At 40.2% G+C, this 13,336-nt stretch overlaps 2 protein-coding genes across 3 annotated transcripts in view; one reads left to right on the top strand and one right to left on the bottom strand.

The window, feature by feature from the left end:
- GALNT12 (polypeptide N-acetylgalactosaminyltransferase 12) overlaps positions 1-11,591 on the top strand; it is a 49,385-nt gene extending 37,794 nt beyond the window's left edge. The window contains exons 7-10 of the mRNA XM_075272209.1: positions 2,100-2,231; positions 4,228-4,341; positions 7,093-7,248; positions 10,985-11,591. Of these exons, the coding sequence (XP_075128310.1) occupies positions 2,100-2,231; positions 4,228-4,341; positions 7,093-7,248; positions 10,985-11,122 (540 nt within the window). The 3' untranslated portion in view covers positions 11,123-11,591. The remainder of the gene's footprint in view (positions 1-2,099; positions 2,232-4,227; positions 4,342-7,092; positions 7,249-10,984) is intronic.
- Positions 1-13,336, bottom strand: part of ICE1 (interactor of little elongation complex ELL subunit 1) — a 205,076-nt gene that overhangs the window by 99,852 nt on the left and 91,888 nt on the right. The window lies entirely within an intron of this gene.

Raw genomic sequence — 13,336 nt, 5'->3', positions numbered from 1 at the left:
CTGATCAATGTCTATGGCCACAACAGAGGTGTCAAAGCATCAAAAGTGACCCTGTCAAGATGGATCAGAGAAGCCATTATCTGCTCCCTTCACGCCCAGGACCTTCCTGTGCTAGAATTTTTCTGTGCCCACACTACCAGAGCGGTGTCAACTTCCTGGGCAGAGAGATGCTCTCTCTCCTTGGAGCAGATATGTGCCGCTGCCTCCTGGAGTTCGCAGCTGACCTTTGCTAGACATTATAGGTTGGACTGGTGCTCTGCAGACTCGGTAGCCTTCGGGCATTCTGTCTTGCCATCAGCCTGCCAAGACCACCCACCCCAGTAGGGGTTATACTTGCTAAATCCCCATCTTGTGCTGCTGTTGGGCGTAAGGGGAATGGAAGATTATGAAGATAATCTGTTTTCCCTTAGCCCAAACAGCAGCACAAGGCTCCCTCCCATTTATTGTTGTATTACTGTGTATTTTTATACTCTTGGACTAACACAGGGGGGAGGAGGTCTCTCGGCCTCTTATAGGGGAAAGTTCTGTTAGTTAATTAAAAGTTCCACCTGTCCTAACAGCATACAGGGGCAGGAATACCCCATCTTGTGCTGCTGTTTGGGCTAACGGAAAACAGATTATCTTCATAATCTTTCATTTATATGCAGCTGTATAATATTTAATGATATAAAAATCCCAAATCTGACTGTTTTCAACCAGTGATGTCTCTGTAAATAATAAAGAGATAACACTGCATCCTCTTCTTTCATATGACCCCCCAAAACAAGTTTGTTTTATAATGTCCAAGATATAATTGCTTGATGTGACCCTTCCCCTATCCTCATTTTCTCTATTTTACACAGTCCCAACCTCCCATACACAGTAACATTCAGTGAGAAACTGAAACTGCATTCAATATAGAAACAAGGGAAAGAGGGAAAAAAATGCAGTATTTCACAGAAAGGAGATAAAACATTATATTAGTAAATTATGTATCCCTTCATCTGAAAATGCCTGAGTTACAAAAACTTTATAAATTTGGTATTGCCATAATTATACCAACCCATAGAACACAGTTAGGGTGCATTCACACTGAGTAAACGCTAGCTTATTCTGAACGTAAAACACGTTCAGAATAAGCGGCGTCTAAAGCAGCTCCATTCATTTCTATGGGAGCGGGGATACGAGCGCTCCCCATAGAAATGAATAGGCTGCTTCTTTCACTCCGTGCAGTCCCATTGAAGTGAATGGGGAGTGCCGGCGTGTACGCTCCGGCATGAGCAGAGCTTGCCGTATACGCCGGCACTCCCCATTCACTTCAATGGGACTGCACGGAGTGAAAGAAGCAGCCCATTCATTTCTATGGGGAGCGCTCGTATCCCCGCTCCCATAGAAATGAATGGAGCTGCTTTAGACGCCGCTTATTCTGAACGTGTTTTACGTTCAGAATAAGCTAGCGTTTACTCAGTGTGAATTCACCCTTAACATGTTATTTTGGCTGAAGAGCGAACATTGTAAAAACAAAGCCCTTAAAATGCATAAACTCAGTTTTTCTACAATTCCACCCCATTATGAATTTTCTTTCAGTTTCTCAGTATAATGTGCAGAATATTAAGTGATACCATTACAAAGTACAATTTGTTCCACAAAAAGTAAGCCCTCTGTAAACCAAAAAATAAAAAAGTTCTGGCTTTTGGAAGGCAGGGAATTAACTGAAGTAAAAAAAAGTACTATATCCTTCAACTTTTACTGTGACCTCTAAGCCTAATAGACAATTTACATCACAGACTGGATTACAATTGAAGATGACACCTCCACAAATATCTCTATTGACATGATTACATCCACTGTTGACAATAGCTGATGTCACAGTTTATCTACCCCCCCCCCTACCCCCGCAGAAATTAAAAACAGATTAATATCAATATCTGATTTTAATAAATAAATGTAAAAACTGACGACATATTCCTTTTAAACATCAGTTGCCATAGTCTGGCAACTGTCTATCTGGCATTTGGCTACTAACTGAAAAAAATTGAACAGGTTGTAAACATATCTGACTTTGATGTTAAATGCTTTTCTCTATTTTTTATCTCATATTTTCAACATGTGTTTTTCAGGAACCTTATGGAGATGTAACTGAAAGATTGCAGCTAAGGCAGAAGCTGCAGTGTAAATCTTTCAAGTGGTTTTTAGAGAACGTTTACCCAGAACTCCATGTCCCAGAAGATAATCCAGGGAGTTATGGAATGGTATGATTGTAAAGATATTTAAAATTACCCCCCCAGTGCAATTAATAAAGTCAAGACCTGTATGATGAAAAACCGATTAGTTGTTAAAGACTTGCTGTCATATTGAGGCATATTTACTAAGGAAGAACACACCATTATTCTGGTTAAGGGTGGCAGCACATGAGGGTCGGACTGGAGTATCCAAGCTGTACCAAGATAGGTTATTACCTTTAGTTGCCCTATTAGGAGCAATGCTGCTCACCCACCATACGATGTGCACCACTACACTTCTTAAACCCACTGCTACATCCTATATGGCAAGTGAACAGCATGGCTCCTAGAATTGTCATCATTACCTGTAGCCTTACTGTCCTGGAAAAGCTGATCTACAGAGGTGCTGGCTGTCAGACTCCCGCAGGTGTAATATAGATGGCCTATCCTAAGGACAGACCATCAATATTAGAAACCTGGATAAATCCTTTAAAGATGTTGTCCAGGAATTGGAGCAACCAATGTGGTGTGCAGGAGGATTAAAATGAAAAAAAGCATACTCGCCTGTCCTCGGCACCCCGTTGTCTGCCGCCAATGTCCATTCAGTCTCATGCTGGCGCGTTCTTGCTGGGGGTCCTGCACCTCATGTGACCGCTAAGACGAACTGGGTACAGGATTTCCAGGTGGAGGACAACAGGGTGCTGACGACAGTTGAGTATGGTGTGTTTATTATATATATTTTTTTTTTAACACCTCCTTGGCGGCAACAGGGGTCACTCCAATTTATGGACAACTTCTTTAAAGGGGTTGTCTGGATCAAATTTGTTTGTGGCCACTTCACGGGTCCCTAAATACAGTGGCCTCTTCATATGGGGAGCAGTGATGGGGCCATTATATTGTGTGGGGGCAGATATGGGAGCCAACATCCTGTGAGGGGGGACATTAAAATGTGTGGGACATAGTAAAGGGGTTGTTCAGGGTTAATTATTTTTATAGCCTATGCTAAGGATAGGCCATAAATACCTGACTGTTAGGGGGGTTGACACGTGGACCCCATCAGCTGTACAGAGCCACTTTCGGGGCATGTTCTGTATACAACAGAGGGCCACAAGCAGAAAGCTCCATCTGCTGTATAATAGCCTGGCGCCTTCACTGCAGCTCAGATTTCACTAACTTCAATAAGTGCTGAGATGCAGTGACGGTGCCGGCTAATATACAGTGGACAGAGCTTTCTGCTTTACACCCCATATTGTGTACAGAACGGAAGTGGCTTCGTACAGCTGATCGGTCTGGGTATCAGCCCCATACAGATCAGGTATTTATGGTCTGTAATGAGGATAAACCATAAAAACTATGCTTGGACAACCCCTTTAATACACCCCACTAATGTACCACACTTTAAAGAGGTTGTCCAGCATAATTTTTTTTTTTCTAATTAATCTGGGTTCTGGTATCTTCCCAGCACAGCACAGTCCTGCAGCTCTGCTGGCTGCTTTTGCCAGAAGTAATATCAATTTGTAGCATAGTGGTCAGCATAACATGCCACAACACCTTGCCTCATAATAATGCACACAAATTATTTAATGACATGGCTGCCACAAAGTGTATCCACCAGCTACAGCATACACTTTGACACGTTTCACCTTGTCAGCTTAGTAAGGAGGTCCTACACAATGGGCAGTGGTAGAAATATATGTTAGTGTGGGCTAAGTAAAAACACTTGCCATTGTGCAGTACCTTCTGACAAAGCCTATGAGGTGAAATGCGTTTCGAGGTGTATGCTGTAGCTGGTGGATACACTTTGTGGCAGCCATGTCATTAGGTAATTTGGCTCATTTTAAGCCTTCCCTGCTAAGTTATGCCTCCTGGTAGAGTGTGATGGAAGAAGTATATTAAACACGTAAATATTGTGCAAGTCCTGTTCCTGGTTTTTTGTTTTTTTGTACACATTGCACCAAAATTATTTTTTAAATTGTATGTAAAACAGTGAAACATGTTACAATATTTCTTAATTTGTCATCTACAGCTTAAAAATAAGGGGATGGCTAACTACTGCTTTGACTACAATCCTCCAAGTGAGAATGATGTCACTGGGCAAAAGGTTATTCTCTACCCCTGCCATGGAATGGGACAAAATCAGGTAGAAGAAAGAATACAAATTAATGTAATAAATTTATCATGAAATGCAGGGCGGGCTTGGTATTTCAGGGGACCTAAGAAGAATTATGGTCTGCGGTCCCACTAACCAAAATTTTTAGGCTACACCCTTCTTTACTGGAACTACCCCATTTGCAGGTCAACAAAATCTGGATCCAATAGTGTAGCATGTTAGGTTTTCATGTCCAGTAAGATACTTCTTACTTCAATACACAGGACTAATTTGCACTGTATAACATTCCCTTTTCACTGGCCATGATACACTATAAACACTGCCTTTGCTGGCCTCCATACAGTAAAAAGTCCACTTTTACTGGTCTTTACACTGTATAACACCCCCTCTATTGGTTCCTACACAGTATAACACCCTCTTTATTGGCTCCCTAACTGTATATAGCCTTCTTAACTGACTCCTACAATGTATATTGCAGCCTATATTGGCCCCCACACTGTATACTGCCCACTTCTATGGGACTCACACAGTATACTACGCCGTTAATTGTCCACACCACTGTATATTGCTCCTTCAATATTTCTGTATGCCAGAAAACTGGCGCAGAAATTGTGCCTTTGGCACATGGGACCCAACTTGTACCAAAGAGGCATCAGAGGCAGATTATATATATATATATATATATATATATATATATATATATATATATATATATAGGCATGCATAACGCACCACTCACATATTAGTCACATACATCACACATATCCCTCAAACCATTCACATATTGGATGCGCACAGCACACGTCATTCTACCGTACATCTACCTGCATGCTGCACATTTCACTCAGATATTAAATGCAAACACACATCACTAATATTACATGCACACAGTATACTTCACTCACATAGTATTCATTTATTACATGAATACTGTGCACGCCACTGAAATACTACATGCATGCAACAAACAATACTCACATAAATCATGCATATAGCACACGTCATTCATATTACATGCATACAACATATGTCGCTTGTAAATTACATGCATACAGCACACATTTATATTACGTGCATATAGAGATGTGTGACCCTCTCAAGATTTGTTCTGCATTCTGAAACTCGGGTCCTCATTCGTTTTGAGTCGAATGACACCTTAAATTGGCTTAAAAGAGAAGAGGGGCCACGTGGCGAACTTTTGACATGCCCCTCCCGCTGACCAAAGACCCTGACCAACCCCCCTCCCCCACAAACACATTCCTGCGTGCACTATTATGCCCCATAGTGGCCCCTGCACATAGAATTATGCTCCATACTGGCCCCTGCACACAGTATTATGCCCCATTGTGGACACCCATGAACAATTATTATACTCTGGGATCTTTTCAGATCCCAGAGTATAATAATCAGAGACCCAGGAGGGATACAAACACTTACCTATCTCTGCGCTCCCCGCTGATGGTGGCCATCTACAATGATGTCCGGGATGTCATGTGACCCTGGGGGCCTATGTTGCAACGCATAAGGACGCAGGCCCCGGTCATGGGACGTCACACAAGAAGGCCCAAAGCCTGCCCAAAACCCGGAGAGGTAAGTAACAGTGTTTTTTTTATGTTTCCTTACCTCTCCTGGGCCTCCGATCATTATAAGAAAAGACCCCAGAGTATAATAACCGTGTTTGTGGGGCCCACGGCATCACTTACCGATCCCGACCCCCTGCAACTCCAGCTGGTAACAGCCTATTAAAAAAAATAAAAAAACTCAGCGGTAGCTGTCGCCAGGCCCCCTAATGTACCAGGCCCTGTGGCAGGCACTACCCTGATAGTTACAAAGTTGCAGACCACTGTTTAAGGCTTCTAGAAACTTATCTTTCTCATTTCTAGCTCTCTAAGGCAACCATAGTGAAGTTATGTCAATGCGACTTGATTAAACACTCTGGGGTCTCTTCAGATAATAATAGGTGGAGGCCCAAGGGAGATGTAACAAAAAATAAATTCATACTCTCCTTTTGTTGCCTCTGTGCATTGTCACCAGTGACTCCTGGTGATGTCTGGTACTCCTCTGTGTGGATACCTGGGCACACCACGCGTTATGATATATGGTGTGCTTAGGTCATCTCTGGGTGGCTATTTTAGTGTGCCTGAGACACATCTTCATTTGTTTAGTTTTGTAAAAGAAAACAAAATAAAAAAGCAATTTGGGTCAAACCTGGCTCGGTTCGAACTGATTTGCCCATCTCTGTATGCAGAGAGCTCACTGCTTACAGCATACATCACTCATATTCTATGCATAGAGCACGTCACCCACATATTATATGCATATAGCACACACATCAAAGTGCGTATTTTAATCACTTATATCTCAGACACTTCTGAGCACATCACTTAAACACTTCACATGCATCCCTTGCTCATACTTCCCGGCACTAGGCTTAGCCACTCTTGTAGTGAGTGAAAAATAGATTACGTTAATGTCCTCCTCTGTTGTCCCTGATTGTGAACTACTTCTATCCATCTTGGTGGGGCCCCCTCCTCCATCTAGGCCCCAATGCTGCTAAACTGGCTGCACATGGGATGTGTCCGCCCCTGCTCTTTTGTTGCTAAGTAAAAATTTGTAATATATATACCGTGGTGTGCTGAACTGTGGGGCAGGTTCATGAAACTGTCTAAAAGAAAATGTCTTTGATACCCAAAATAACCAATTTCCCAAAAGCAATTTTCAAACAGATGTTGATATATTAAAGTATAAATACAGATGATTACATTAATTTTGTATTTTCAGTTCTTTGAATATACATCTTATAATGAGATTCGGTACAACACTCGACAACCTGAAGGCTGTGTCGCTATAGACCAAGGCTCTGACCAGTTAACAATGTACTTATGTCGGGAAAATGGGCAAAACGTGCCTGAAAACCAGAAGTTTATTTTCAGAGAGGTATGACTAACCGTTGTTAAATCTAACATTAGGTGCAGGTAGAGCAATGTATACAGTACATATGCTCTTTTGCACACAATTTCATTTTCTGTCAGAACTGTCAGATTGCAATTTCAGGCCTCATGCACACAGCTGTGTGCATAGTCAGTGTGTTAGCCATGTTTTTTATGGCCAGTGCAATGAATTCATTTCTTTGGCCCAAACAACCGTGTATTTTCACTGTTCGGTATATGGGGCTGTGAGCAAAACTCAGGACAGGTTCTATTCCTGTCCGTTTTGTGCACCATGCTCACTGGAGGCAATGAATAGGGCCATGGTAGCACGGGAGGCACACAGATGACATCCATGGCATTCAATCACAGGCTGGCAACACACACACACATATATGTGTACATGTCGCCTTTTCTGAGTTGTGGGTTTCCCAATAACACAACAGCCCTGAAAGTCCTTGTCTCTTTTACTACCTATGGCTACTTCCTGCCGCACACAGGACTTTTACATCTTTGCAACTTGGGTAAAGATATGAAGGCATTTAAAGGACATTTTGTGTGTGTGTATGTATGTATATATATATATATATATATATATATATATATATATAATGTGTACACACACAGAGACAGACACGTGGACAAAAATGTTGGTAATCCTTGTTTATTGAAAGAAAAACCCACAATGGTCCTAGAAATAACTTGAATCTGACAAAATAATAACTAAAAATTCAATGAAAATGAACAAATGAAAGTCAGACATTGCTTTTCAACCATGTTTCAACAGAGTTTTAAAAAAAATAAAACTCATGAAACAGGCCTGGACAGAAATGATGGTTACCCTGAAAATAATGTGACCAGAGGGCCATGTTACATCAAGGTGTGTCCACTAATTAGCATGACGGGTGTCTACAATCTTGTAGTCAGTCAGTGGGCTGTATATAGGCCTACAGTTACTCACTGTGCTGTTTAGGTGACACAGTGTGTACCACACTCAACATGGACAAGAGGAAGCGAAGGAAAGATGTCTCAGGAGCTTAGAAAGAAAATTATAGACAAGCATGTTAAAGGTAAAGGTTATAAGACCATCTCCAAGCAGCTTGATGTTCCTGTGATTACAGTTGCACATATTATTCAGAAATTTAATATCCATAGGATTGTAGCCAACCTCCCTGGACTTGGCCGCAGGAGGAAAATTGATAAAAAATGAGAGACAGTTAATACAAATGGTAACAAAAGATCCCAGAAAGACTTCTAAAAGGATTAAAGGTGAACTTCAAGCTCAAGGAACATCAGTATCAGATTGCACCATATGTCGTTGTTTGAGCCAAAGTGGACTTCATGGGAGATGACCAAGGAGGACACCATTGTTGAAAACAATCATAAAAAAGCCAGACTGGAATTTGCCAAACTACATGTTGACAAGCCACAAAGCTTCTGGGAGAATGTCCTATGGACAGATGAGAATTTTTTTTTTTAACTTTTTGGCAAGGCACATAATTTCTCTATTCACAGACAGAAAAATGAAGCATATTTAGGGGCCACATGGTGGCTCAGTGGTTAGCACTGCAGATGCTGGAGTCGTTGGTTCAAATCCTGCCAAGGGCAAAACAAAAAAACATCTGCAAGGAGTTTGTATGTTCTCTCTGTGTTTGCATGGATTTCTATCCCATACTCCAAAGACATACTGACAGGGAAAAATGTACATGGTGAGCCCTATGTGTGTGACTCACAATCTACATAAAAAAAATGAAGCATATTTTCAAAAGAATACTGTCCTTACCGTGAAACATGGAGGAGGAACTGTTATGTTCTGGGGCTGCTTTGCTGCATCTGGCACAGGGTGTCTTGAATCTGTGCAGGGTACAGTGAAATCTCAATCTCAAGTCTATCAAGGGATTCTAGAGAGAAATGTGCTGCCCAGTGTCAGAAAGCTTGGTCTCAGTTGCAGGTCATGGGTCTTGCTCAGGGCAATGACCCAAAACACACAGATAAAAACACCCAAGAATGGCTAAGAGGAAAACATTGGACTATTCTGAAGTGGCTTTCTATGAGCCATGACCTAAATCCTATTGAGCATTTTTGGAAGGAGCTGAAACATGCCGTCTGGAAAAGGCACCCTTCAAACCCGAGAAAACTGAAGCAGTTTGCTCATGAGGAGGGGGCCAAAATACCTGTTGAGAGGTGCAGAAGTGTCATTGATAGTTACAGGAATTGGATTGCAGTGATTGCCTCAAAAGGTTGTGTAACAAAATATTAAGTTAAAGGAACCATCATTTCTGTCCAGGCCTGTTTTATGTTTATAAACATTCTGTTGAAGTGAAAAGCAATGTCTGACTTTCATTTGTTCATTTTCATAGAATTTTTATTTATTATTACATTTGTCAGATTCAAGTTATTTCTGTGACCATTGTGAGTTTTTCTTTCTTTAAACGAGGGATACCTACAAATTTGTCAGTGTGTGTGTGTGTGTATATTTGTGCCTTGTATGGGAATTTAATAGGAGCAGACATACATTTATGACTATAAGCTTTTGAAGTAATCTAGATAAGATAATCCTTTAATAGTCCCACCATGGGGAAATTTCAGTGTGTTACAGAGATAATATATACATTTTTTATGTATATGCAGAACAATCTGTAAATGCATCAGGGGCAGGGTCTGATTTACCAGATTTCCCTAAAGACAGAAGCTTAAAATGTCAATCACAGCGACATTTTGCCCAATTCCAGAGAAAAGCCTCTGCATTTGCAACTATCTATAGGAAAATCCAATAAATCTGGCTTGCCCCGTTCCACTTGCAGGCTGATTTGTATATCAATAAAAAGATGATTATCTACATTGCGTTATTGATTTATAGCCACAAAAATATGTTTATACTCCTATGAAAGCCCCCTACATGGTAAAATTATTGGTATGGGAGGCATTTTGGCGCTGACAGACTGTCTTTAAAGGATATCTGCATTTTTATGAACAGCTGATCTGCAGGGTCTTGCTTGGCAGTCTGTTTTATGACTGTATAAGCCTTCATAGATAGTGTGCTGTCATTGTTTCTGCTGATAATATTCAATTTACATTTGTATCTGAGGCAATACGTACAATAAGGAGCAGTCTGCGCAGTTTCCTATCCATTATAGACAATTCTGAATTGTTTACATGTGATTATGCCAGGAGTAACTGTACAATAGCAAATAGCTAAGAAAAGTGAGCATAATATAGGAGATCTAGGAACACTGAACTGGAAATATTGGGCAAATACAAGCTGCATGATGCAGTTAAAAAGATCTCTGACATAGTAAAAGAGCAATCTATGAGCAGAGTCAGGAAAGCTGCTTGCTGTCAGCGAATAATACCCCTTCAGTAATCACTCAAGCAACAAGAAGTAGATACATAGAAGACATTTCTTACAGTATAAGCAGTTTACAGTGTTGTATGGATTCTATAAGGTGAATCTCCCCTCCCCTTTCCATTCACTGTGTGATGAGAGAACAGACCCTCTCCCTGCACTCACATTACAAAAGCAAGATGTCTTCACAGTATCCATGGATAGGATTTCCCTAATAACAGTAAACTGCAAATTAGCAAGAAGGGAGGCACCTAGTGGCATAAACTTTAGTGAGGTTTTTCTTGTAGTAAGCTGCAGCATTTTTAAGTAAAGTGCATTACATTTTGGAACAGAATTACATGCTCTATTAAATCAATCTAAGTTGTCTATTGTTAACTATTGTCTTTTTTTTTACTTACAGGATGGTACTCTGCTGCACCAGCAAACACAAAAGTGTGTTCAAGCTGAGAGAACTACTAGCACGGGGAGCCCTGCACCTGTGTTAAGACCATGCTCAAACTCTGACCTGCAGAAATGGTTTTTCCAGGAGAGGAGCTGATCCAATCCATTGCTGATAGGTGCAGCTACTACTGTCCCTTCCTGGGAACATTTTTAGCCTGTCAGTATTCATCAGCTGATGTTATTGGCAAATACATGTCACAAATCTATGACATAAGGAGCTAGAATCTTTATGGTGTTCCTATTCCTCTATCTTTTAATGTGCCTTATAGGATTATGGGTGGTGAAATGGCTAAAATGTATAAAAATCGGTGTAGGAAAAAGCAAGTGAATTATCTTCATTTGTATGGGCAGAAAGGGAAATGAAACTTGATATATGTGATAATTTGTTTTAAATCCTGTTAAATTTATTTCTTTTGGTTGCTGGTCAAGCCACTTTTTATGTATTTCCGTCCTTGTATGTATCTCATTTAGTTGACTAACTGCGTAAGGTTGAGTAATGTGACATGTTATACATGGCACAAAATAGACTGATTGGTATCTACTTTTACCTTAGATGAATTTTTTTTTTTTTTTACAATTACCGTAATCATTACTACTTGTGATTTGCTAATAAGACAAGTAGTTCATATTGTACTCTGTGCTTTGCTGGTATGTTTCCTTGTTGTATAAATATCGGTGCAGTTAGTTTTGGCACCAATATCACTGCACTGTCAGAGGGGGCCAACCTTACAGCTCAGCTCAGGCTAGCCCTTCTGACAGTGCAGCGATATGGATGCCAAAACCCATGGCAGCCATACTGCTGCACCCGGTAGAACATATTGGCAAAGTTGACAGTGTGCACTGTAAGCTTTCTTTCTCTCTGTATAACACCACCAGGACATGAAAGGTCCTCTTTAAAACACATATGAAGGTTTCTAGAAAAGTATTTATTGAGTAAAATTTGTGTTTTTTAATTAAAAATATTATGTTTTGTCAGTTTGTCCCAAAATTCCATGTTATGCTGTTATTTATCTGTAGCTACGTTAACATATATTTATGTTCATTTCTAAAGTGTCACTTAACTAGAATAATATGCGTAAAGGAGAGACGTGTAATAGGTAAAGCTCTTTGTAATAGTAATCCAGTAGGAAAAAAATCTTATTCTGAAGCACAGCAGATTTATAAGAGTACTTTCACATGTATATTTACATATCTGGCAACACACCAGAAACTGAAATCAATTCTTGCTAAGAACTTGTCATTTATTTCAGCAGTTACTTGTGTAAATTATAGTAAATAAAGAGGGCTGTGAGGGGCCACGAGTCTCCCACTAAATTCCACTCACTTATTCAAAAAATGACAAGTAATTTGGAAAAGGGGACCAAAAGTTGCAAGTTTTTGCAGAAGCAAAGCTCACACTGCATTTGTGGTGTACAGCCCTTAGTTATCCCCCCTAACTCCGGAGGCACATGGGCTATGGGCGCTATCTTCACTTTAATACAAGACCGAGATCATGTCGGTAGCCTGCCTAGATTTTGAGATATCACTGGTTAAAGTAGAGTTGAATATACTTGCAACTTTCACTTCCTCCAGTGTGCAGGAGACCAGGTTCAATTGACAATGCAAGGAGTGAAAATTATGTCATTATTCTCCTGTCACTTCAGGGAAGGGGATATTACATATAATATTCAATTACATTTTCAAGAAGGATTTTTGCAATTTTAATGTGACTGTTAAGGGGTTAATTCCCCCATAGTTTCTTCTAGCATCCTGCTACTGCTGCTGGTTGGTAGAAAAAAAGTCTAATTGAGTAGGGAAATGCGAGTAGGCATTCTGTCATGGTGGAATACAGTAGTTTGTGAAGCAATAAATGCATAGTTAAGACACTAAGAGAAGATTTACTACAGGTAGTGTACGTACTATACTAATACAGTGGGGGTACACCTATACTAAATTAATTTCCCTGCTAGCACTGATGCTGTGATAAGGATTGCTGTTAGCTGACACTGTGGGGAGCAGGTCACTGCATATGGATTTGTACATTTAAGTTCAATAGTATCTATATAAATCCATATGCTGTTACCACACTAGTGATGTCTCCATGAAGTCAGGATTATATTAATAGCCAAGTAAAAAGAAATGGCCTTTTTTAATTGAGGTTTTACTGGTTTTGAGCTACAACACAGTTATAACATACACTTATCCTCTTCTGCCAAATCTGTGAGCTACTTTAATATTTTTTTTATTTGAATATGGTGCATTTGTTTGGACTGCTGGTTGACCATTTAAAAACACAAAACATAGACATGATGGACGTTTTATATTTTCTATT

Source organism: Leptodactylus fuscus, chromosome 4 (genome assembly GCF_031893055.1).
Source record: "Leptodactylus fuscus isolate aLepFus1 chromosome 4, aLepFus1.hap2, whole genome shotgun sequence".
NCBI classification, from domain to species: Eukaryota; Metazoa; Chordata; class Amphibia; order Anura; family Leptodactylidae; genus Leptodactylus; species Leptodactylus fuscus.
The sequence above is the reverse complement of the archived record's forward strand: the minus strand, read 5'-3'. Positions and strand labels throughout refer to the sequence as shown.